The following is a 25605-nucleotide window of genomic DNA, read 5'->3' on the forward strand; positions in this document are numbered from 1 at the left end:
TCTGGATGACGTGTGTGGCTATACCGACGACGCATCGTGCAAACCTAAGGTTGATGCGCTGCTAGGTACTCATGGTCTCTCTGTCAACTTGGTCAATGCTCGGCTCCGCCTCGAGATCGCTGCCGGCCAAAGCTTGTCAACTGAAGGCTAGGCAGCGCCTGAATTCGGCTGGCATGCCGACCCTGTGATTTCCGTGAACCGAACATCATCCCTTGGCTGAATGTCTTTCGACGTGCTTGCATGAGCCTACTTGTCTCGTGTGTACCCCGATCTTTTCATCTCGACCTTGTGATCTGTCAACCGGACTACCGAGTACGTCTTCAGAGATCTCAAGTGCGGAGGCCAAAATGATAGTCATGATGCCAACAATCAGCAGTGTGTGCGACCAGTCAACTAATATTACGTCTAATAGAGTCTACTGCTGTCAAAGCCGTGTTTATTATTCTTTTCTTTTGCATACGCTTCTAAATTCTCTGAGTTTCCGACGGCCCACACATTGGGTCGTTTACTAAGCATCATCACTGACGCGTGATGTTATCCTTCCATCAAACAGTCAGACAGTACTTGACCTTCGGTTTCTTATGAGAAGCCCTGCGGTCCAAAGTATGTGTCTTGGTGAATAGTATGACAAAATCTTTATTGCAAACCCCTCCACAACCATCGAAATGCCATGGTCACCGTCCGTCACGGACCACTGTGGAGCGTCATATTCCTATCTTGCGTTTCTTTTGTTCTGTCACTACTTTCAGGATTCTCAACATTTTACAGAGACACCCCCAGAAGATACCAGTGTCAAACCTGATTACTCAAAAATATCATAACGATATGTTAGACAGCCAGGACGGCCAGGATCACGATGTAAAATGATGAACATGTCCAACGCCGATCTTCAGGGCGTAAATCGGTGACAGCCGCCCTTTGTTGGCGCTACGTAGCACGTTTTAGTGGCCGAGAACAATGTCAGGCTTTGGCAGTGGCGTTAGCGTATCGCGCAAGGCACAGGCCGCTAAAACCGCCTCTCCCAGGTTTGTCAAGACGCGCACCAAAGCAATACGCGTGCCCCGCCCGAAGAGCGCGTCATTGCAGTGGTTAGACATACAGCGTCCTTACGCGTAAATTGCCGTTCATTCTTCCTCAGCGACGACAATTGGAAGTGAACTGCCCATTCTGCAATTCGGTCCCAGTTTGAGATACTGCAGAGAACGTTCTTTCCTTACCTTTTTCCTCCCACACTCACCCACCCTCGCCAAACGACAACTTCCGATAACACGACGTACACAAACACATACTCCTTTCTACTCTCGCGCCAATATGCTCGACGAGGCCGTACGAGCAACATACGAGGCCGAGTCGCAACAGCTGCGCCTGGCTCTCAAAACATGGGAAACGACTTGGGCACGCGAGCACGGCGGTGCAAAGCCGGCCCGCGAAGACATCTCTCGCAATCCCGAGATTGGTGAGTTTGTGTCCGAGAAATGGCATGGCGCTTCTGTTGTTTTTCTCGCTGGTGTTGACCTGATAGCCAAAAAATACAGGGCGTACAACCACACCCGTGCCGTTCTCTCCGGCAAAGCCTCGGCGACATCCAATTCGAAGAAAGACGAGGCGCGGCGGAAACGAAAACACACTGCTCCATCGTCAACCGCAGCTCCTGCTGACGAAACCGATGCTGCACAACGCATACAGACCCCCTCAAAGCGGTTGCGCGCGTCCGTCACGCGAGCAACACCCTCTCGCGCCGCGCCGGCCGCCACGCCGACGCAGGGCGGTGCTAGCTACCTCGACACACACCTCACCATGACGCCCTCTATCTCGCGCAAACTCTTTAGCCCTGTCGTTCCTACCTCCATTGGCCCAACCCCACAGCGGGACGGCCGCGTCCTCGGTTTGTTCGATGTGCTGAACGAGGAGGAAGAGAAGCGCCAGAAACGACATGCCGTCGAGGCCACACCCTCAAAACGGACAACAACAGAAATGCAGGCGACTACAGGAGCACCGGGAGCTGGACAGCTGGTGGTACCAGCCACTACCGCCTTGCTCGGCGCGACACCTCGCAAACAAACGCTCAATATCGACCATGGCAAGAGCGACGACGAAGACGAAGACGGCACCGTGAATACCCGCCGGCTTGGCCGCACACCAATGTCTTCTGGTCGGAGAAATCTGCTCAATCACTTCACCGCTGGCGGCGGAGTCCCCGCAGCCTTGGCGACGAGCATAGGGACAGGGGCGCGCGACGGGAGTGATGTGCTGGGCACAACACCACTCAAGCCACGCAACAACGACAACCAGAACTACATGACACAACAGCTTCTGGCGACGCCCTCCAAGGGCAGTGGTGACAACAGCGCGCAACAGTCCTTTGCAACGCCCGCGTTCCTTCGCCGCACATCCTCGGCTCTGCCACCCGTCGACGAGAACGGCGAGTTCATGTCGCCGCCAAACAAGCTGCGCTTGCCGCGGAAACCGCTCGTGCGTGGCCTCAGCAGCGTCCTGGCAAGCCTGCGCAAGGCTGAGGACGAACAGCTCGACGAGCAGCTCGACGTGCTGCGGGATCTAGAGAGTAGCATGGATATGAACGCACCGCCACCAACGTCGAAGCCGAAGGCGACGACGGCAGTTCCGCCTCCTCAAGCAAAGATGCCCACCGGCCCTGCGAATGGCGGAAACGGCGTCCAGGTCGAGGCCGGCCAGCTACAACAACTACACGAACAACAGCTACAGGAGCTTGAGCAGTACGAACAGACGCTGAGGCCCGACGGCGACCACAACATACAACCCCCGCGCCTCCTTGGCGGCTTCGACGACGAGGGACTCTACGACAGCGCACCCGAAGACCAAGTCGGCCGCGACGGCCAGCCCCTGCGTGTCTACAAGAAAAAGGGTCAAAAGCGGACCACCCGTCGCGTCAATATTCGCCCCACGCGCACAAAACGTCCTGCGCCTGGCCCATTGGCCGACGATGCGAGCGATAGCGAGGATGACGTCAATAACAACAGCAACAACGACAACGGGGCAGAAGGCAAGAGAGACGGAAAGGGAGAAGGCGACAGTCTGGCGCCGCTCTCTGGTTCCGAGTTTGGCTCTGACGCTGAGGACGGCCCAGACAAGGTGAAGACGACCAAGAAGGCGGCCGACAAGAGGACGGGCGGCAAGCCGGATGGGCCCGTGAAAAAGGCGGTGCGCAAGGTGAACGAGTTGGCCCATGCCAACTTCAAGCGCCTCAAGCTGCGCAACAACGGCTCCAAGGGAGGGTCTGGGTTCAATAGCCGTTTCCGTCGGAGGCGGTGAAAACAGTTTGGCAAAGTGAGAGGATACATGCATAGGACGCTTCTGGAAAGGGAGCGATCAGGTTAGCATTCGAGACGAAGGATATGACTACATAGCATCTAATTTACGACTTTGTCACTTTCTCTCACGACAAACACGGTTGCCTTGTATGCTGTATGAAAGGACAAATCGATCATCTCATAAACGAGATAGCAGATCTTAGACGGCGATCTTGCATCGTGAGTGTTGATATCATAAAAATAGCACAATTAATGGGGCCAAAACAATGGGGAGATCGAGCACGATGTCGTACTTGTATTTGGAGATTGTCAAGAAAGTTGCCATACGGAAACGTAGCCAAGCTGCCAAGCTATCCATGCAGGGGAATATTCATGCAACAGTCAAATATCCGAAATCTCCATCTTTGTTTCGTACAGAGAGGGGGCTGCGTGGTGGTTGCTGGGTGCAACTGGAAAATGGCAAGCTCGAAGGGATGCACCAGCCATTTGCACTGGTTTGATGCCCAGCAGTGCAGAACAGGGGTATTTTGGTGCTAAAATGGCAAGCGCCGTGGCGCTAACATAGGCCCCATCCAAAGCTATTAAGGAAGGTGGGGCTAGAACCCGGCGCTGGCCACGCCCCACGCCATGCCTTTTCCAGTATTACACGCAAAAGTCGAACTGCTTCGACCGCGTTTCCCAGCCAACACACCAACCTCTAGCAATTGTTGACATCACGGCAACCGCCACCATGTGCTCCTTTGTATCGTACCTGCCCCCTTTTCGTATGGCTGACAGCGCACCAAGACAAAATCGACCATTGACTCCTTCCTGGCAAGTTGCCCAGCGAGCGACGACCAAGCGACCAAACCCGGTACCTCGTCCATAAGTACACTTTGCACGGCAACGCACTGTTCAGTGACAAGGCAATCAATTCCCTCGTTCCAAGAAAGTGAGAACACATGCGTACCTTCCAGTTCCTGTCATTGTCCATCTGCCTGGCTCCTCTTTTGTCTCCTTTACATTCCATTTTCCTTTTCTCTTCACTCTTCCCATTTCTCGCCATTTTTTCTCTCTTTCACACCATCTTCAAACATACTTCGAACATTCCAGCCATCGCCAACTGTCAAGTTGCACCTTTCTGCATTCCCAAGTCTCGACTAATCGAAAACAGGTCACCCATTGAATCCATTTTCTCTGTTTCGTCTCCGACTTTTACCTTTCCTTCTCTTCTTGCCTACTCTCTCGCGCGCGCGTTTTCGTCTCCGCTTCGGACCTCGTCTTTCGATCTATGCTTTCTTCTGCTCTTCTCAAACAAAGATCTCCAAGGACAAGCAGACCCGATCATTTGTTTTGAAGAAAAAGAGTGTATTTAAATCGTGATTTCTAAGTCTCAAGCGTTGCCGGTTACTTCCTCCCATCTCTTCCGTTCTTTTTCCTCTCTCTTGTCCCTTTCTATCTCGCTGATTGCTCTTGGTTTGTCTGCCGACATTCAATTCTCCAGTTTTGCTTGTCCGATCGCCCAAGTCCGTTGGCACACATTCCTGTCGAACGAGCCGAGCCGAAACACAAGTCAACCTGCCATAACAGGAACCGTTCCATAGGAATCCCAAGTCGATCGGTCGCATTCTTCTCGTGCGCACAAGCGCCTCGATTCCACAAGAATTCACTGTACAGCCTTCCCCAAGACGCCTACTGTCATTGAGTGCGGCGTGGCTTTCTGGGTGGACCGTCACCCCTAATATCCACATTCCAAGGCGGCGCGCGCACGTCGGCACAGCATCCGTGTCGCCATGCCGCAAGGCGGCGTTGTCCAAGTCGGGTGGTACCGTAAGTCATTTCCGTTTGCTTACATCTCTCCCACCTTTTTGATTCATATCCAACCGGTCTCAAAGCACGAAATGCTAACAAATTATAGGATACATACCTTTTCTCGGCTACCATCATGTGTTGATGATATTGATTGCCGTAGCAATCATTCTACTATGTACGCATGTTCTCCAGCAGAGCAGCGCTTCCTTCATTTGCACATTTTCTTTACTATTGTTTCATACTGACAAGTGGTATTTAGCCCTCCTCCTCGCGGGCTGTTCATCGTCCAGTCCCTTAATTCCCGGCATCTTCTTGCTGTCGCTTTACTACGAACATTATACAGCTGTACCCAGCACCGCCCAGGTTGACTACAGTGTTAATAATGCCATCAGTGGCATCGTTGGGTCCGCCCATTTGCAGGCCCGGGTCGGTTACTTTGGCATTTGTGTGAACCCTGACGGCGGCGCATGGCTTTGCTCGAACAACGCAACGGCTTTGGCCAACGAGGTAAGCGTGGACCAGGACCCGCTTAATCTCATCTGGCTGGCCAGCCAGTTTAAGGACATGATTGTCTTCCCGTACTTGATGTAAGGCTTTTCTTTGTTCATTCCACCCGTGATCGACCTCGACCCCACCATTTGCAAGATCGAAATACTAACCCACTATTCAGAATCATTGCTATTATCTTTGCTTTTATCTGCCTCTTGCTTCTAGCCACTTTCCCTGGCTGGCACGAGGAGGAAGACAGCGAGGGTTCCGAGCGTGAGGTAAAGCCTTTCCCGTCTCGATTCGTTTCGCAGATTTCACTTGCCATTATCTTTGTGGCATCAATTTTCATTCTTGTGTCTGTGCTGTGGCAACATACTGCATCAGTAGCAGCCAGTATCATTGCCCAGGATCTCGGCAATGGCAGCGTGAAGTCGGGTGTCGGTACCAGCGCGATAGCAATGGGCTGGTTCTCGTTTGCCCTGCTTATCGTGGTGACCATTGGCTTGTTGGTGATGATCTTGAGTATCAGAGTACTGAATCAGCTGGCGGACTGAGGTAGTCCAATAGCTGAATGAGAGAGTACGGGATACAAGCACGAGCTTTAATACTTTGAGGCAAAAACGAGCGACACCACAGGCGAAATCAATACAAGCCGATTAACGGTTCCACAACACCGCATCGCAAAACTTCAAGCCAAAACAGCGCATGCTGAAAAGCTTGATAACGAATACGACGACTATGACACAACCCACCGGCGCCACTCCGCAAACGATGTGGGATAGGCCGTTTGATGACCCGCACGAAGGCTTCGATGGGAAACGACTCTGAGGTGAGAAGACCTCACAAGTCTTCGTCCATGTTGACGTTTCTTATAATCGACGATGCCGCAGGCTGTCAATGCTGCACGACCTACCACAGGACCCCAAATTTGATATCACTCGACGGCAACATGTACGTATATAGACAACGGGATTTTGGGGTTTCAATATGTTCTGTTTTGATTTTGTGCTTGTCTATTTTTGCGACGGTTATATGTTTTTGTTTACTTTGGCGTTTGCACGAACGAGAGCGATTTTTTTTAGCCCCCTGTTTCCTACTACCAGTCATAAGACTGGCTGAAAATGAATGGTTCGCCAAGTGAATAATAATAAAACACGACGGCATTTTGGGTCTAGCATGTAAATCATCCGAAGCACGGGAGACCCGAGGGAGAAGTGACAGGAATAATAGTGAAATGGAATATTTAGATAGGAATGCAACTCGACACCGATTATCACCATTGTTTGCTTATAATCATTAATAATGACATGTTATACTGCATCTTTTCGATCGTAGTGACTTGATATACTGCCAAGTGAATGTAAGCAAACGTCTGCTTGCTTTAAAGGGACAGATTACGATCCTGGGTGGTCACGTACCTGATATTATCGCTACTTATTTAAACGGTTATGCGTTGTGGCCAAGTCGCCAGGGTAATGTAAACAACTTTGTATAATCAACCGATCGCAGCCATTTTCAAGCCACAAACGCTTTCGGATTGTGTTTTCTCCTTCCTTTCGTCGTTTTTTTTAAAATATATACATATATATATATATATATATAACATGGCTGTTTTCCATATCCGTTTTTCTGCTTCTTCTTCTTGCTTTTAATTTAATTCTTACGTTTTCTCAACAAATAAAAATGAGAAATGGAGAAAATAAATCATGTTTTACAGTTACTGAAAAGCGGAGACGTTCAACCTTTGTTTTTGTTCCGGGATTAAAGATAATATTTATAACATAACCTGGCTGTCATTTCTATACCAAAATAATTCTCCTTACGCCTATTGATAATGGTTCGGTGGTGTAATAACCCAAGCAAAAACCCGCCCTAACCAATAAGAAATACACAGGCAAAGGCCCAACCAACAAACAATGCAGAAACGTATCGGTGGTCGCTACTCCAAGCGAGCTTTCCCTTCGCCTTTTTCCCTTTCATCGATCCTCCTCTCAACTGGGTATTGTGTAAACCACCACATGCTTACTCGTCTCTTCCGCCCACGTATGACACACCCCCGGTAGACCATCCACCAGTGCAATGGTCGTCAACTACTGGTGGCTGTTTATGTCGGTCGCTTGAAAGGGTGCGCCTCGGTGTTCAGGACGTAATCGTCCAGGCTGATGACATCGGGCGTGGTGAACAACAGATAAAAGTACTTGAGCGTCTCGGCGAACCAGAAACTCTCCATATTGTCGACCTGAACCGGTTCGTCCTTGGGATCTCTTAAGACGTCGGCGATGGCGCTGTGACCGTACTCCGTCCGCGTGGCGTGAATCACAGCTTGGAACATGCGCCAGCCCTTCTCCTGCCACGACGAGTCGCCCGTAATGCGGTACATGTACCACACCGACTCGATTGCCTCGGGCCGAAGAATGTATCGCCTGTCGTTCATGCTGATAAAGCCAGGGACGAGATTGTCACGCTCAATGCGATTCTGAACGAACTCCTCGTGTGTTTCAGGGCGTACAGGCATGGGCGGGATGACTAGTTCGGGAAGCGGTTTTTTGGCAGGGGCTGCCGCCTTTGGCACGGCGGCAGCATCAGCGTTAAGGTCTAGATCACCCTGAAGTACCTTTTCCTTTTCGTTGATGGCCACTGCATCTGCCGCCGTAACCGGTGTCTTGTCGGCCCCGCCAACTGCGCGCTTGCCAATGTTGGCGGTGCCAACAGGTGTTTCGGGGCCGGGCGCAAGTCCTACTGCATCCGCCGGCGATGACGGTTCGTTGGCCAACGCTTCTTCCAGAGTAGCCTGTCGCTCACGCTCAAGCTCCTCGGCGCGCGCTCGTTGCAACTCCTTGATCTCGTCGCTCTCTTTGGCCCACGTTTTCATACGCTCTTCGTAATCGAGCATCTGCTTGGTTCGCCAGGCAATGTTGGGGTCAAGCTTTTCGTACCAGGTACTTTGGTTCCACGAGCAGTTCGTCATGTTTGCGCACGGAGTTATGATCGAGCCTTCGGGCATGATTCCCATAGGCATCGCTTCATATGCCCAGGCGCAGCCGTCGGCCAGCTTGCCGCCAATCTTGACATCCTCCGGCCGGTTGAAGATACGGCCGCCCATGGCAAACATGCCTCCGAGGAAGCAGGTCAAATGTGTGATTTCGTAGTTGTAGGTCATGTCTTTGTCTGTGCCGTCCCGACTAGACACCTTTGCCGAGAACAGGATGTCCCGGTCGTCCTTTATTAACGGACGGTAAAGCAGATATTTCTTGACTGCATCGACCACCTTTTCGTGCATGGCCTGGTATTTGGGAACGAGGCCACCGAGTAAAATGTATTGCTCATTGTGTTAGCAGGATTGTTCGTGACGGCATCCCACCTCCCGAACAAAAAAAAAAGAAAAAATAAACAATTCAACAATTCTCGCCTCATTATAAAACTTACCTTTGGAAAGTACTCGTAGGTGGAATCTTGGCTTCCACCCATGCTGTATGTTTGCATGCCATAACCTCCAGCCGTCAGGTTTTGTGGGATGCAATCGAATTTGGCGACCTTGCCATTTGCAGCGATAGGGGCCGACACCGGTTTATTGGCATGCTGCACGTCGGAACCAGCCATTATTTTGGAACCGGGTGGCGTTTTGCCCTCGTCAGGCGCGACAGCGACTCGTGCCGTAGCGTCGTTGGGGGCGGCCCCCTTGGACACCGCGTCGCCCACGTCACGTTTACCAACTGATGCGGAGGCGACGTCGTCGACCTTGCGAAACTCGCCGGTCGCCGGCTCACCTGGCTTCGTGGCTGAGTTGACGCGGAATTCAAGATCCGGAGGCATCGTCTTTGCAATCGCCACCTTGTCCTGGGCCACCATAGGATCAGAATTCGGTTGGCTTGGTTTGTAGCCTACCGGTTCGGTCTCAATATCGTTGGCAGCAGCCACCTGGGCCTTTGCTAGTTTGCTTGCATTCTCTGCCTCCTGTATAGCGGCAGCTGTCCTGTTGCAACCGGATGCATCAACATGCTCAGGGAAGATACCGGCTATGGCGGTTCCGTTGACGCGGTTTTGCCAATCTTCAAAGGCGTCGGTGATGCGGGCAATGGCGTCATAGTACTTGCTGTGGCCAGTCAGTTGGGCCAGGCGTGTGAACTCCATGCTCATGGAACCGAGCTCGGCCACACTGACACTGCTGGACGCAGTCTTGGGCTGGGAGTAGAAGGCAGGCTTCCAATGGTAGTAAAGAATTGGCATTCGGTTGGGGGTGTCGAAGACACCCATGAGGATTTCGGCCAGTTCCACCGCCTTGGACAGGAGAGCAGGGTATTTGCCCTTTTCACCTCCCGAAACGTCGTACGCGGCAATGAGACCGCCTAGGTAGCGGATGATGGTCTCGAAGACGGGGATCTCGCTGCGGAACGGAGTGGTGGTGAAATCAATATCCTTGACGGCCTCGTATGCCTCGTCAAACTCATCGTGCATTCCCATGATCCACAGTGTGTCCAGAGCATCGACGAGAGACGCAGCCCAACCGCAAAATGGATCGCGGAAACCCTTGCTGACGGGAGCAAGCTCGTCGTGGGTCCAAGCATAGGTGCGGTAGCCGGACCACGCATGCTGCATCTCGCCGCGCACCGAAGCGAGGCGTGATTCACGGATCTCACGGGTGGCGTCGGGTTCAGCTGCAAACTTGTGCTGGATCTTGGGGATAGGCATTGGTGAGCCAGTGGGAAGCAGAATGAGAGATTCTTCGGGGATGGGGAAGTGCTCGGCCATCTTCATCCAGTGAATGACGCTTGTTGAGAGAATAGGCCTTGCCTTGGCAGTGGCGTCTGCGACGACCGGGACAGCGGTTTCCTGATGGGTAGCTGGGGGATCCACTTGGTGAACACGGTTGGAGTCGAAAGCACCATCCTCCTTCGGTGCGGAAGCTGCCGCGTCCGTTTGTTGTGGGGCGGTCGGTTTTTGCGACCGAGGACCCGTAGGCAGGCCGTAAGAGCCCTTGATCTCGAGGCTCGTGTGCAATTGAGGAATGTGCATTGACTGCGGTGCGGACGCAGCCACCTTCTCGGGTTCCTTTTCAGCGGGCACTTTCGGAGCACTCACGTCTGGTGACCCCAGGGAAGGAGGAGCATCTTGAGCAGGGGTGCCCGCGCCGAAATTGCCGCTTGCACTGTCATGACTGCTGCTGCTGCTGCTGCCGCGTCCCGCACTTGACTCGCCATCGGGCGGAGCTGAGTAGCCCTTGTAGATCGTGGTATGATGGGCGTTTAACTGAGAGTTGCTCGATAGGCGAAATACGAGAAAGAGGAAGAAGACGGCGGCAAAGATATACACGCGGTACCTTCTGAATCGCAGGAATGCCATGGCTGCTGTGAACTGGGGGCGGCCTCAAAGCGAGGGCGCTAGACGTTGACCGGGCACAATACAAAACGTACTCTGTTGAGAAAGTTGGCGAGGCCCAAAAGAGAAGACTCCAAGATTTGGGATTATCCAAGCCCAATGCACAACTATCGGCAGGCCCTTTAAGAAGTCACAACGTCATTCGCGTATCCAATCGAATGGGCACGTACCGTTGTCTCCAGTGCAGACTGCTTGGCAGTTGATGCGCGGCTGGGACGGGTGAACTTCGAAACTCGATTCTTGCGCTTGAGGGTGGTCGCGTGCGCGGTGGTCGATGTTGGCGACAGTTCCTTCGGCGGGAGGGGTGGTAATGGAACAGACCCCTGAGCGGGTGCTGTGGAGCTGTGTTGTGAATAACTGGTGCCCGTTCGGAATACGGCTCTCAGACGTAATTCACAGAATACTGCGTACTTCGTAACCTCGATGTGCAGTAAGAGAGGTTCACTTGAGTGAGTCGGATGAGTCGATGAGAGCGAACCCGACTGTCATTGAGCCAGAAAAGATGCCGTACGGTACGGCTGTGGAAACGAGAAAGTAATGAAAGTCAACCGTGTCGTACAAGCAGGTACTTGTCTGGGAGAGTTGTCTGCTATTCGGCTTGTATTTCTCTTATTTGAGGTTACCGGCGGTTGTGGTGCGGCATATTGGACGTATATTTGACGGGAGGTGGAGAACCTGGGGTGAGGGCAAGGGGAAATGGCTCGAATAGAGAGGGTGTACTCCGTACTGGGTATCCGAACAGGTAGAATAAGAATAAGAGGAACAAAGTTCGGGAGGGCGTTGGTGTGAAGCCGTTTTACCGTTTGTGTGTTGTATGTATGCCGTACACGGGGACTGAATGCAGATCAGACTGTAGCCGGTAGGGGGTATTGAAACGTCGTGATATGTCGTGATATGTCGTGAAAAGGATATGGCAGCGACGGTAGCAGAGAAAGACGTGAAGCGTGAAGAAGAAAGGAAAGGAAAGCAAAGGAGGAAAGACGAAGAAAAGGACAAGCGTTAGACGGCGATTACTGCAAGATGTGGCTGGCTGTCGGGGAAGGCGCGAGCTTCACTGAGATCGGGTGGGAAGGACCAAGTTGGCGCGAAGAGAAAAGGAAGAGGCTGTTGAAGGACCAGTAATGGAAGGAACGGAACGGTGGTCGTCGTGTGTGCAGTCGCGAGCGGAGTATAAAGATGAGAAGAAAGACGAGGAAGGAGAGACTCGGGGCCGACACAGGGACAGGGAAATGCCAAAGAAGAAGGACCAAGCCGGGCTGGAGGCTTGTGTTAGGATTGGGGGGAAGGAAGTGTCGAGGATGGCAGTTGCGATCGTGTCTTCTTGGTCTCTCTTTCTCTTCCTGGGCTGGCTGGACTGGGCTTGTCTGCCAAGACAATACTGTTTTATTCCTTCCTCATTTTCTTACGGGTGGCCCCTTCCTTACGATCTATCCAGTTGCGGGGCGAGCAGAGGAGGCGAATGCCAAGACTTCTGTCTTTTCCCACGCCGTCGCGTTAAACGGCGCGCCTTCCCCTGCAAGATACGGCTCGCCGCTGTTTACAAGTATGTTGTACGATACTCCGGTATTTTCTAATCACTAGAAAGAACAGCAAGCCTCATAACACGCTGGCATCACCTGGCTTTTGTTACGTTTGGAGCCATTCTTTTGTTTTATTATTCTGGGGGTTCTTTTTTTGTGGCGGAATGTGGTCAAACAAGTGACGGCCCAAACGGGAAATACGATAATACTAAAGACGTCAATTTCCAATGCTCTCCAAGACCGCACGAAGCGACACGACTACGGAGTACGCTGACATATACAACATATGTTCGACACACTTGGCATTCCGCGGCGACTGAAGAGGCTGATGCTTTGAAAATCGACAGAGACCACTTTGTCCGATCCGTGTCGCTCTTGGCACACAACATCCGGAGCCCATCGACTGGTTTAGACTCCCAATGTATGTTGTACATGAGCCCGCGACGTGCTAATACATGAGGGCCAAGAAACAGAAAAAAGGTTATTTCGCCCTTTGTTATTTTTAGAGAGGAGAGGTGAGAAGGACCCAGCTTGGTAGGAAACTAAAAGGGATGCAATTGGCGGCTAGACCAGACCAGGACTGGTCAGCCCTGGAAACAAGAAAACATGGCCAGGGGTAGGAGTGCGCTGGAACGCTGACCATGACCAGGGGAAAGAAAGTGAAGAAAGCCTCTGCGGAGAAAAGGGTTCGAACGGCGAACGGTTGTTGAGACAAAGGTTGAGGGATTGCAACAAAATAGAGCTTTGCGCGTAGCTGCGCGATGCCACCTCTTGGCCTCTGTGACGATTGGACATGGCATCGACAACCGAGAGGAAACGGGCCGCTTTGGCTATGTAGAGGAGACGAGAAGCACGCATGAAAACCGCTGTGGGTAAACAAAAATAAGTGGCTCTTGACTCGACTCAATTGTAGGGGCCCTCTATGTTTGTATTTGCGACTGTTTCTTCGAATTGTCCCCATGCGCGACCGAAACCAGATAAAATTGCTTGAATTTGTGTCTTTGACAGTGCAGCCGCTTTTTGGGAAGCGGAACGGCAGGGATAGGTAGCTACGGGGTGAGAAACAATATGCCAAGACAATGTGTTTTTTATTCTCCTTTGATTAGCCAGACAAGAAATGGAGTCTTGGCTGGAGCAATGTTGACCACGATTTTGCCGCGAGAAGGATGGCCACCTAAAAAAGAGAACAACGAGCGTGGCCAACACGACAGAACATTCCACTTTGCGGCAGTTGAGAGGGCGATTGACAGAGCACAAAATATATCTCGTATGCAAATAGGAGCATGGAGGACAGCGCTTGATGCCAACACGAGCAACTGGGTGCCTGAAGTCCACCAGAAATGCAGCAGTGTGTTTGTCGTACAATGTCAAATGCTGAGTGAGAATTCGAGTCTGGTGAGAAAAGTGCCAGTTTTCGTGGACCGCATGACAAGGCCTGGCCAGAAACTAGATCTTGGAAAACGACATTGACTATCGAATAGGTCTGCCGGTAAAAGACAGCGATTATCCTGGCAAAACTACAAGGTTGATCAAGTGAGACACGATCTCTGAGGGATGAAAGACAGGCAGGGTTGCTCTCAAGATGGGGGCGCATTCGCTTAGGGTTTAAAGAATCTGCGCCTTTCGGCACTGCTGAGGATATGGACTAAATGCCAATTAGACGCGACACATTTTCAACGAAAGGATCACATTACATTCCCAAGCGCCATCTACACGCTTTGCCCAATACTATATAAATACATCCAAGGAAAGGCCATGCGTGTCTCAGCCAGGAAACTTAGATAACACGACTAGAAGCACGGCGACAGAGAAACACATTGCGAACCCAAACAAAGTAAATACGCCGTACAAGACACTACGCGGCCAGCCATCACCGTCATGCGACTACGTTGTCTTGAACGTGTCCCGGATCTTGGCGTACAACGCCGTCTCTGCAAAGTCATAGTCAGGGTCAAGGTTGCAGAACGGGTGCTGTGACAGCAGGCGGCTTGCCGTCGGGCGCTCCATCGGGTTGACCGTGAAGCAGTCCAGCATGAACGCAATCGCATACGGGCTGATCGTCTCCCGCACGTCCTGCGGGATCGGCGGCGTCTCGCCTTGCGCAATCTTGTAGATCGCGCCCACTGTCTCCTCCTGCGACCAAGGCCGCCGCCCCGCAAACATCTCGAGCACGACGCAGCCCACGGCCCAAATGTCCACCTTGGCCGAGTAGCCCTCATCCTGTGGCCGGATCACCTCCGGCGCCATCCAGAACACGCTGCCCTGCATCGAGTTGGTCCGGTCGTTGCCGTAAATGTTGTCGGTCTTCTTGCTGATTCCAAAGTCGCTGATCTTGGCCGTCCCGTCCACGTCAAGCAGGATGTTGTCGGCCTTCAGGTCGCGGTGTAGAATGCCCTCCCGGTGCAAGTACGCTAGGCCGGACAGAGTCTGGCGAGTCAGGCTTGCCACCACGGGCTCCTCGAACTTGCCGTGCCGCCGTAAACAGGAGCCGATACTGCCACCAGAAATGTACTCGAGGAAGATGCTGATGCTGGTCTCCTTGCGTTCGCAGCCCAAGTACTGCACAATGTTCACGTGGTCCAAGTGCTGCATGGTCTCAATCTCCTGGTTCAGCGACGCCACTAACTCGCGCACCCGGTTCTTGTCGTTTTGAGCCACCAGCTTCGGTGGTACCTCTACCTCTTTCACTGCCAAGAACTCGCCCGTCGTCGCGTTCATGCCCAGGTACACACGGCCAAACGTGCCCTTGCCGATCAGCTGACCCTTGAACCAGCGGAACGTCGTCTGTCGCTTGGGAATACCGTTGTTGTCTGTGTTGCCACCGCTGCCACTGCCGCTGGCATCGCCCTGGCCGTGCAGGGGTGGCAGTTGTGGGACTACAATCGATCCTTGCTCACGGTCAGGCCGCACCTGCACAATGCTGGCACCAAACATCTTGGTTGACTTGCGCCGCACAATCGCGGCTTGGCTGACTGGAACACGCCGTGGGATACCGGGCGCGCCAGGTTGAGGAGGTGGCTGCTGTTGGACTTGCTGGTGTTGCTGCTGGTGCTGTGCCAGCTGCGTCTGAGTGTACCGCTTGTTGGCCTCATGTGCGCCCCGTGCCACTTCACGGATGGACTTCATACGGCCCAGTCCACCAGACCGCCGAAGACTGCGCTGTGCGACGGATGAGATGGAAGACGGCCGATCAAGGGCCTTGAGTGTCGACTCGTCGGATCCAAGTGTGTCGTTTTCATTGTATATAGACGACGAAGTGGTGCCTGTACCACCGGAAGATGCCTTGGCGGCCTTGGCTGCAGCTACAGCGGCCACGACGGCTTCGGCAGGCGACCGTGCGTCTGAACCAGGGCTGCGACCAGGACCGAATGCAGAACTGGGGCCGGCGCCTGCACTCATGCTGCCACCCAGACCATTGTTCATATTGACGGCCATGCCAGAGCTACCAGCACGGTTTCTTCCACCGGCAGACAAGGACTCATCCGATTCGGGCACTTCAGCAATCGGCGACGTTGAGAACTCGGGCTCTGGCCCTTCCTCTAGCACTGGCTGATCGACATCGAGATTAGGGAAGAAGTCCTCCAGATTGTTGATCAGCGCATCAGTTGGGGGACGGTTCGCCCAGACATCTCGCTCCACAAATGACTTGCGCCGGCTCAGCTTGCCATCGTCCGTCGCCGAAGATGTGGACTTCCAATCGTTGCTAGAGTCGGGAGTACCTGGAGTCCGTCGGCTTGAGCTGCCGTCATCGCTTGTGTGATCGGACATCCGCGAACTGCTACCAGCGCTCCGGTTGTTCATGCTGCCGTTGTTATCGCCAGGAGGGTTGCCGCCGGTCGATGCAGAAACAGGAGATGTAAATGCTACAGACAGCGTCTTACGGGGCCGCTTCGTCTCCACAGTCAGGTTCGGCCGTCTGCCGTTGCCACTGCTAGAGTCTGGTTCGCCTCCGTTTGCCGCAGCAGCGGCGGCAGCAGCCTTGGACGACGTTGTCGCCGCTGCCGCCGCTACAGCTGCCTCGACATCGCTCTTAGTCATGCTGGTGCTGTTGCTGCTGCTACTGGTAGTTGGCGCACGGGAAGCAAGGGGCACAGCAAATAGGCCGTCATCGGAATCGTCGTCGGAGTCGTCGTTAGATACAGACAGTCGCGTCGGGTTTGTCAGAGCTGCAGGCATACCAATACGAGGTGGGCCGCCTCCGCGAGGAAAGTTGGGATCGTTGTTGCGGAAATCTAGATCTGGTCGTGGTTTTTGCTGGAAATGTGAGGAGCCTGATGGCAGGCGTGCAAAGTTCGCACTGGGTCGGGAGCTTGGGCTTAAACCGCCCGGAGAAGGTGCGCGTGCTGGCATCCTGAAACCTAGAAGGGAGTTAAAATCTGACTTTTGCACTCTTTCGTTGGGGGATGGGTGAGAGTGTATACCTCGGAGCGGCTCAGTGTGGGTATAGTTGCTGCTCATATTTGTATTCAACGGCGCGGACGCTACGCGGTTAGGTGAAACACCACGAGACGGATGTCCTAATCCGCCGAGGCCTCGACCCATACCAATAATGGCACTTGCTACTGCGCCCATCGGCTGAAGGCCGCCATTGCCAGAGTCGCCGTTGTTGCTAGCACCATTGCCGCCAACAGTGCCAGGCGAGGACCGGTTCCGGCCGGCCTTGTCAGACATTTCTTGTGGCGATTCGTTTGTTGTCGGCAGGGCAGGCCGCTTGTTGCTGGGGTAGCCATCGATGCTGCCTTGCGACAGACGCATACGGTCGCCGGACCGTTTGCTAAGCGAGTTTGCCTTGATGAGCGTTGCAGATGGGTCGCCAGGTGGTGCTGGTGCACGGCGCTGAGGCAAAAGCTTGTCGGGGTTCTTATCCTCAAAAGGCGACACGCGTGGCTGATCAAAATCCACGTTCCTACCAACAATTCCGCCGTAAGGTGCGTTCTCCTGAACGGGCGTGGCTGAAACGTTGCCGTTCGCCTGTCGGCGTTTGGCAAGATATGCTTGTCCTTTTCGCTCAATTTCCGCACGGTACTGGTTGGCAGCGGCATCGGTTCTAGTTTGTGCCTTGCTTGGGTCCCCGCCCGCACCGCCGTTGATAGGCAGCGCTTGGTCAATCGACACAGACGTGCTGTTCTGTCTTGACGTCGGCGGAGATGAACTAGATCTCGGCCTTGAAACGCCGTTTAGAGCGTCATATGCATCCATATCGATGGAGGCACCATGGGCAGCATAGGCAGGTGAGAGCTGGGGTTGCGACAGTGCAATGTTTCGTGGCCGTACGAAAATTTTTGTTGCACCAGCACCGTCAGCCTTGAACATCTTGATCGCTGCCAGCTTCGCATCATCCAGCGGCGCATCGTGATTGAACTGGCCCAGATCGGTCAAAAACAAAGTGGCCCCATCACCTTCTGGTAGACCTAGGTTCATGCAGATCAACTGCCGAAGCTCGGCCGGGTTGGCGACATCTGTCACATCCACCATGCGGTAGTTCCAATAATCAGCCGTAGCAAGGATGTACACACGTGATGAAGCGGCAGACGAAAAGGAAGATGATGGCTTGCTGTACTGGGACGAGGAGCCGGTGTTAGATCCGCTGAAGTCATGGCTGGTCGCAAAGCTCGAGCTGGGGCGATCGAGAGACAGGTCACTAGCATTGCCAGCACGACTGCCGAGAGTGGACGAGGACTTGTTTGTGACGACCGGGCTCGTCGGCGATTCGAGGCCATCGGGAGAGGGGAACGAGTTGTCGTCCTTGGGTTTCTTCTTTCGGTTCCAAAACGAACGCAGCGATTTGGCATCTTTGGCACTGTTCGGTGGGTCAGTACCAGCAGACCGGTCGCCGGAGTCGTGCGACGACGGCCGAGCATTAGCACCGGCTCCTGTGTTAGTGTTGCTTGCACCGATCATCTCGCCAATGTTCATGCCCTGTCGCAGCATTTGATTAGCTTCGACAGGTAGACCAGATCCATAGATGGCTGCATTGGATGACATGGAATCGGTGCTGTTTCGTGAGCGGTGGCCAAAGCGGGACTGGTGTGGTGAAGCGGAAAGGCTGGGTGTGTTGACCGCATAAAGGTTGCTTGATCCTGGGACCGGGCTACCGGCAGGGCTATCCCTTCCGAGCCCGACGTCGCTTGTATTTGGGCTATGGCGGCGGCCGTTGTCGACATCAAGGTTTTTGAATACGGCGCGGTGGTTGGCGTCTGCCGAAGTGCCTCCTGCACTGCTTCCCGCACCGGGAGACGGCCCACTGCCGGCGCTGTTCAGCATCGGTGGCAAATTTTGAGCACCATGCAAATTCTGAGAAGATATGCGCCGGGACGAGAATCCAGGGCCAGGGGCCTTGATTGGAGTCTGGTAACGAGGTCGTTGTTAGTCTATTTCTACAAATATGTCTCACAAAATAAAAGAAAGGACAGTAGAGCTCACGTTTGGCGAATCACTTTCGGCACCTGCGCTTGGCAGGTTGTGGCTGGCGTTTGTCGGGTTGGACTCCTTCCGAGCGTGTGTTGGGAATTTGGAAGCGTCGGTAGGACGCCCACTGACGATGCTCCGAATGAGGTGGCGCATGCGGCGACCTTCCTCACGGTCCTTGGATGGGTCCCATTTGTCGCCAGGCATCCCGGTTCTCTCGATCCAGAGCTGCTTGAGAGCCGGGTACACTTGCTGATGCATCAAACTGAAGTTGCCGCGGCCACCATGAGCGCTACCTAGTTCGAGAAAGGGTGTGCCGCTCAGCTCCAGGTTTTTGAAAGCCTCCTGCCAATCCTTGGGGAACTGGTGGGACTGCAGCCAGGACAGAACACGCTCCAAAGGCCACTGCGCTGCCATCTCCGGCGGTATGCCGCGGGAGCTTGATGCGTTGCTCGTCATAGACACACCCTGATTGTTTGCACCAATGCCAGCACCAGGATTCAGGCGGCCGGGCTGTTCGTCCATAGGGGTGCCCACTTGGCTGCCACCCGGCACATTAGAGCCACCAGGGCCATTATTGCTGCCGCCGCCACCGCTGCCGGTGTTGTTCATATGGCTGTTGCCGTTGTTGTTGGGATCATTTCCTGGAAAGGTGCCAGGTGGTGCCTGGTTCCACTGCATAAACGGTGCATTGGCCGAATATGGAGTCATGCTGTCGACCGCGCCGCCAAAGCCGGGAATGCCCACGCCTTCACCGTACGTGTCAATGCCGGGAATGTATGTAGCTGACATCTGCTCATTTTGTGGCGGTGGCGGCGGGAGGTTGACAGTCTGGCCTGGTGCGGCGCCAACGGCAGCGTGCATCTTCGGGTTATATGCCTGGTGTTGTTGACTCGCGGCAGCGTTCGGGTTTACTCCGGGTATCAGGGGTGGCGGCGGTGGCGGGAAGGCGCCGCGCGCGTCGTACACACGGCCACCCCACGTTCCGTGCCAAGGCGCCTGCTGGCCAAGAGCACTGCCCGGCGGAGGACCAGACGGTGGTGGTGGTAGGTTTCCAGGACCCAGGACACCGCCGGATGTGCTAGGATATCGTAACGGAGGAGGAGGAGGCGGAGGGAGGCTCATGCCGTTGCCGAGCTGAACCATCGGCGGCGACATGGGTGGGGGAGGTGGCGGCACCTGGTAGGGCCGCGAAGGGTCCCGCTGTCCGCCGCCTTGATACATGGCGGGCAGAGGAATTCCTCACGAGAGGCAAAGTGATGGGAGCAGGAGGGGAGAGGTCGAGGTCGAAGACGAGGGCGACAGGAGGGGCGCGAGAGATGAGAGATGGGGCACCGGCAAGCTTCGAGGCGAAGCAGCGGGCCGCTTGCGGGATACCGATGTCGTTGCGATCAAAATGCCGTCGTCGCTAATGTTGCTTCAACTGTCTGTCGGATATGAACTCTCATCACAGCAGTAGGGGGACGGGTCCTTTTCTTGTTGGCGATGTCGCAGATGGCCTTGGCGGCGAAAGAGGTGTCAAGCATGCGCCGTGGAAACCGGCTAGGTTGGTTTTGTAGGAGAGAGATGGAGTATGCTAGACGGGGTAGGGTCGTTTGTCGTGTGTACCCTGTGGATTGTTGCCCTTCAGCCTCTTCGCCTGTTGCCTCTCAGCTTTTGTCGTCTGGAGCGTCTTTTTTCCTCCTGAAGAGAGGCTGAAGAGAGAGAAGTCGCAGCAAGTCGCAAAAGGCGCACGTTTCAAAACTCGGCAGTCGGTCAGCGCTTGTTCCCCGTAGTAGTGCGACGGGGTGCACTGGATCACGAGGGGATCAACGGACGGGGTAGCATGGTTTTGGGGGTTGGGGGACGGGGGTAATTAAACGTCAAGAGAGGGAGCTTGACAAAGAAACCGTTGTGGTCGTTTCGAGATCAAAGAAAATACGTCGAAAAGGGGCCGAGAAATCAGTGAAAGGGGTTGATTTGGCGAGCAACTCAACGTGGCGGCTAGGATGAGCAGGAGCGACCAACAGTATTGAATGAAGAGCAGGTACGAGGGAGTGAGAAAAGCACGACGCATTCCTGGATGGGAACGGGAAGCAACAAAGGACCTACTGGGTGCACACGGGAAGCGAGAGAGTTGCGCAGGGCACGCCTGTGAAGAAAGAACAATGGCGCATGTACGCACAGCTCTGCCCGACCAGGAAAGTCGAAACAAGAAAACAACAGGGGGTGTGGCGGAAGGCGGGCGACAAAGGTGGAGTAGAGCAAGGAGCGGCTGGCGAGCGATCGGTGGCTGCCGGTGGTTGGAGTGGATTTCTAGAGCGTATGGAGGCGCCGATTGGACCGTTGTGGCCTGGTCTGGGCGCCCTGGCTCGCCCTACAGCGTGCGCTATTCCTCCGCAGTAGATCCCTTGTAGTGCCCTGAACGTTTTGCTAGACTCGCATGTAAATAAGTAATTACCTGGCGGTTCGTATTATAGTATGGAAAGAGCGGTCGACAAATGCGACAAACAAACAACAGCAAGCAGTGCCGCGTGGCAGGAGCGGTGGTGAGACATCAGTAGAACTGGCCCTAGTGCACAAAAGGGAACTTGAAAGAGAAGGAGCGACGCCATTTCCGCACCGGAACCAATCAGCGATGAGAAGAGCACTGTCCCAATTGTCTCGCACATAGTACGATATAGAGCCAGCGAGCCAGCGAGGTTTCACGCACTGAACACATATGATACCAAAATATCTTACGACTACAAGTGGCCTTACAACGTGCGGAGTATGGTGCCGTGTTGGACAGCCCCCACGGACGCAGCGTGCTGGCTACCAAGTCTGCCCTGAGTCCGGGTACAAAGAGAAACACGATGTGCAACGTCAGCTTCTGGTTACGGTGCTGCTGGGGTGTCTCGAGGACGGTGCGACATGCATGCGCCGCCTTTCGGTATTTACAGAGAACGTCTCGCAGGTTGCGCCTTCTCCGTGGTTGCGCCTTCTCCGTGGTTGCGCCTTCTCCGTGCAAGACGGCCGCTTTCTGCTACATTCAAGATGCTGCACGAATCCCAAACGGAGTGCTATACGACATCAAAGGCACTAGAAATAGATTTGCTTGCAGGAACAATTGCGACGAATGTGTGCGCATTTGAGGACGCTTCAGAGCGACACGGCTCCTCTCCTCTGCAGTGCTGCGCTGGCTGCGCTAGCGTCCTGCAGGCCACTGCAGGAATCACGACCACAAAGGCTGTCGAGCTAGAGGAGCCCACCACTGAGAGCCTAGTCTGGAAGACTCTGAAATGTGACTGGCCGACGAAGCGCCCGGCAAAACAGAGACGTGAAAGATGGGGGAGATGGTAGACGAAGAACAGACGTGAGGGGTGGGAGGCACGCAAGGCGTTGACCGACCAGGAAATCGAAGCGGATACGGAGTATATCTTGGGGAGGGTTAAAGGGCGGAAATACAAAGAAGAATTGGGTTGTATTACACCGGGAGAGTATGAACGACTCTATAGTGTTCCGATATGACGAGACAACCAGCGTGGGCAGCCATGCTCTGCTCGTTAAAGTGACGTCTACTTGCGCGTGTGAGAACTGTTGGCGGCTGTTTAAGGGATAAATGGGGCATGGGGCAGCTGGTCGACGTTCGGACAGGCATTAAAGCCGAAGAGGTGTCGAAGCGTCGTCGAATTATGGTGTTGTTTGGTGAAGTGTGTTCTCTGGTGCGCGAAGGTACGTTTGTATTTTATCCAGAAAGGTACGGTATGATAAAATTCGGTGGTCATGTTGTTAAGGCTGCAATTACGACGTACATGGCTGGGAAGGAATAGCACAAGCAAAATAAGGTCATAACATATACAACTCGTTACGGGTTCTTGACCGCCAAGTATACAAGACAGCAAAATGCGGTGATGGAATCGAACATAAACGGGGGACACACAAAACATCGCACACCGGACAAGCGACGGAAAGCACTTGGCTGCTCCCTTACATAACACTACAGCCCCCCTCCAGCCAGTTGCTGAGCTGGTCGTAGTATCCGTCCTCTCTACCGGTCGCCCCTTCGACATCGTTGTACTTGCGCACGCGCCCCTTGATCTTGAGTGTTTGCGTGCCGGGTGGGTGCCACCAGCGCAGCCGCTGCAGCGTCGCCGTCTCCTCCGCGTCCCACGAGATCTCCCAGCGGCCGGCGCTGACCTCGACGTCAATGCTGTCCTCTGGGAAGTGGTACTCGGGCAACCACACAACAGTCGGCAGAGGCAAGAGTCCGCCGTTGCCGTCGTCACCTCCAGCTGCCTCGCCGTCAGGCGCTAAATTAAGGCTGATGAGGTCGGCGCCGACAAGAGAGCGTTCGCGACGGGCCTCTTCCCCCTCGGGGGTGTCTGCAGCCAAAGTTGCCGCTTCCTTCTTGGCCGCTGCCAGCCGCTTCTCGTCTGACAATCCATACACCTTCAGATTAAACTCGGCTTGCCGCAAGTTGAACCCGTACTCGGCAATCTCACCGCTTGTCGCAATCGGTGCAGGGCGCACGTATGCCTCCGCAGCACGAAATCCTGGCGCATTGCTAAGCTCGGGACTCGAGTTCGACGAGCCCGCGGTGTTGGTGTTTCCATCATTGGCGGTGGTACCGTTGTTGCCGTTGTTGCTGGCGTTGCCATTGGTGCTGGGCGGCCGCGATGAGATGGACGGCTGTGTCAGCACCCGCTTGATGTTGCCCGGGTTGACCATGTCGTCCTGGTCGACATCACTTCGTCTCGGCTGGCCCTGGTTTGGCACGTCCGTCGACGCTGTTGACAAGTTCGCCGACGACGTCGGCGCCTCGCCGGCCCCGATGGAGGATGACGTCACCAAGCGCCGCAGAGCCGGCGCTGTTGCGCGATCGGGAATCGTCTTGGGCCGGTGCGATACGGGCAGCAGAGAGTCATCTTGTGACACAATCGAGAGATCTTCGCCGTTCCACTGGTCACCCCGCAGGTGGTCGTTTTCCGTCATGTACACCCACAGCGTGTAGCCCTCCATGAGCGCCCCCTCCACGCCATAGTGATTGGCATCCATGGCGGCCGACTGACTGGAGTAGTCACCTGTTTTGTAGGCGTGCTTGTCGTCCATATCATAGGGAATACCAAATTCGGTCAGGATGCACGGATGGTCGCCAACGCGATCCAGGCCTTCTTGGCGCATGGCCGCCAGCTGGTCGCGGAAGCAGTTGCGGATGGCTGACTCGCCGACACGGATGGCAAAAGCCGGGTGCCAGTACCGACCGCGCAGCACGCCAAGCACGTCCACATTCCATGTGCGATTCCACTTCTTCGTCATGAGGGTGATGCCGTCGTAAAAGTGCGGCGCGTAGACCATGCGTTCGTCGTCGTCTTTTGTGCCCTTGATATTCGGCGGCAGCTCCATTGTGGGGCCCTGGAGCAGCATGACGGCATCTGGGTGGTATTTGCGTACGATGTCGCGGTTGGCGCGGAAGTAGTCCATAAAGTACGAGTCGGAGAAGCATGGGTAGTCGATCGTTTCGCCTGTGCGTGGATTCTTCGCAAAATAGTTCTTGCGCAGCAGAACGTCGTTCTCCGAAGACGCGTCCCACACCCCGTGCTGTGCCCAGATACATTCGCCAAGCTTCCAACCAGGGTCACGTTTCCAGCCGTAGCGGCTGTCGTCGTAGTCGGCCGGCAGCCAGGCCTTCTCGCCACCTGGGTCGACCAGCTTGCGGCCAGATTTGACGGGGCCAAGACCGCCCATTTCCCACACGTCGACCTCCACCGACCGACCCATTCCAGTAAGCATGGCTTGGAAGATGGTCGGCGACGTGCCCTTTTTCAAGGCCTGTTCCTTGGGGATGACGCTGATGTCCTGGTAGCCAATCATGCCCTTGCTGGGTTCGTTGAGGCTCTCCCAGCCAAAGACAACATCATTCTCCAGGTCGCCGGCCTCTTTAATGCGCTTGGCGAGATGGCCAATTGCCGCTAAGAAGTGGCCCTGCAAGTAGTCCTGGATGTTTTGGCCGTCGATGATGCACTTGGGCGCAAAGTCGCGGCCAGCAAAGAAGAGCGTGAACATGGTTGCGGCGGCTAGACGGAAGTAATTTGTCGACCATATCATCTTGGGGAAGTTGTCGACATCTTCGTACGTGTTCTGCACAATGGCGGCCTCGGTGACGCCAAATTTTTCTGGGTTGAGGCCACAGGCGTACAACGTCCACATCGGCGCCCCAGAACCGCCTGTGAAACGGGACCACTGATTTCGTTAGATATGGAAGCAACAAGCAAACAGCAACAGACCAGACTTCCCAGCAAGGCACAACATACCACGTCCTGGTGAGGGTCCATGAAGACGTAAAACCCGTACTCCTTTGCGATGCGCAAGATGTCGACTGTGTGCTGAATCCACTCCTCGTCGTACTTGCCTGGGCCAGCTGCCTCGATCGCCTCCCAGGTGAACACATAGCGTATCGTGTTGTATCCCATCTTTTTTAACCGCGAAAAGTGCAGATGTGCGTCTTCCTTGGGGAAGGGCCGCTTGTGAAAGGTGACCTTGTCGCCTTCGAAGAAGTCCTTGGCGATATGTGACGGCATCGCAGGGGCGCTCGGCAGCTTGGCGTCGCCAGCGACGTTGATCCCCCGCAACACAAGCTGCCGTCCGACGGAGTCTTTGAAGACGCCATCCTCGATGATGAGGCGGATTGGCGCCATGGTTGGACACGAACGGAGAGTAAAAGAGTCGGCGTAAAGCGAAGAGCAGCGGTGGCCGGATAAAGATGCCGGGCT

At 54.5% G+C, this 25605-nt stretch overlaps 7 protein-coding genes across 7 annotated transcripts; 4 read left to right on the plus strand and 3 right to left on the minus strand.

Moving 5' to 3' along the window:
* Nucleotides 1-1311: 1311 nt before the first annotated feature.
* On the plus strand, nt 1312-3291 carry SPSK_00469 (DNA replication regulator sld2; the record flags this gene model as incomplete). The annotated part of the gene is made up of 1 exon (XM_016727438.1): nt 1312-3291. The coding sequence occupies one exon, from the start codon at nt 1312-1314 to the stop codon at nt 3289-3291; it is 1980 nt and encodes a 659-aa protein (XP_016582689.1).
* A 283-nt stretch (nt 3292-3574) lies between these two features.
* SPSK_00642 (uncharacterized protein) lies at nt 3575-3790 on the plus strand (the record flags this gene model as incomplete). Its single annotated transcript, XM_016727601.1, has 1 exon — nt 3575-3790. One exon carries the CDS (start codon nt 3575-3577, stop codon nt 3788-3790), a length of 216 nt encoding a protein of 71 aa, XP_016582690.1.
* A 1272-nt stretch (nt 3791-5062) lies between these two features.
* On the plus strand, nt 5063-6124 carry SPSK_00558 (uncharacterized protein; the record flags this gene model as incomplete). Its single annotated transcript, XM_016727524.1, has 4 exons — nt 5063-5099; nt 5188-5256; nt 5341-5668; nt 5752-6124. 4 exons carry the CDS (start codon nt 5063-5065, stop codon nt 6122-6124), a joined length of 807 nt encoding a protein of 268 aa, XP_016582691.1.
* A 1550-nt stretch (nt 6125-7674) lies between these two features.
* On the minus strand, nt 7675-10910 carry SPSK_00397 (mannosyl-oligosaccharide alpha-1,2-mannosidase; the record flags this gene model as incomplete). The annotated part of the gene is made up of 2 exons (XM_016727366.1): nt 7675-8892; nt 8997-10910. 2 exons carry the CDS (start codon nt 10908-10910, stop codon nt 7675-7677), a joined length of 3132 nt encoding a protein of 1043 aa, XP_016582692.1.
* A 3440-nt stretch (nt 10911-14350) lies between these two features.
* On the minus strand, nt 14351-20098 carry SPSK_00369 (mitogen-activated protein kinase kinase kinase; the record flags this gene model as incomplete). Its single annotated transcript, XM_016727338.1, has 2 exons — nt 14351-18814; nt 18890-20098. The coding sequence occupies 2 exons, from the start codon at nt 20096-20098 to the stop codon at nt 14351-14353; spliced, it is 5673 nt and encodes a 1890-aa protein (XP_016582693.1).
* Nucleotides 20099-21766: 1668 nt separating this feature from the next.
* On the plus strand, nt 21767-22195 carry SPSK_00624 (uncharacterized protein; the record flags this gene model as incomplete). The annotated part of the gene is made up of 1 exon (XM_016727588.1): nt 21767-22195. The coding sequence occupies one exon, from the start codon at nt 21767-21769 to the stop codon at nt 22193-22195; it is 429 nt and encodes a 142-aa protein (XP_016582694.1).
* Nucleotides 22196-22822: 627 nt separating this feature from the next.
* Nucleotides 22823-25530, minus strand: SPSK_00419 (glycoside hydrolase family 5; the record flags this gene model as incomplete). The annotated part of the gene is made up of 2 exons (XM_016727388.1): nt 22823-25075; nt 25147-25530. 2 exons carry the CDS (start codon nt 25528-25530, stop codon nt 22823-22825), a joined length of 2637 nt encoding a protein of 878 aa, XP_016582695.1.
* Nucleotides 25531-25605: the final 75 nt, after the last annotated feature.

Source organism: Sporothrix schenckii (genome assembly GCF_000961545.1).
Source record: "Sporothrix schenckii 1099-18 chromosome Unknown Cont49, whole genome shotgun sequence".
Classification (NCBI taxonomy): Eukaryota; Fungi; Ascomycota; class Sordariomycetes; order Ophiostomatales; family Ophiostomataceae; genus Sporothrix; species Sporothrix schenckii.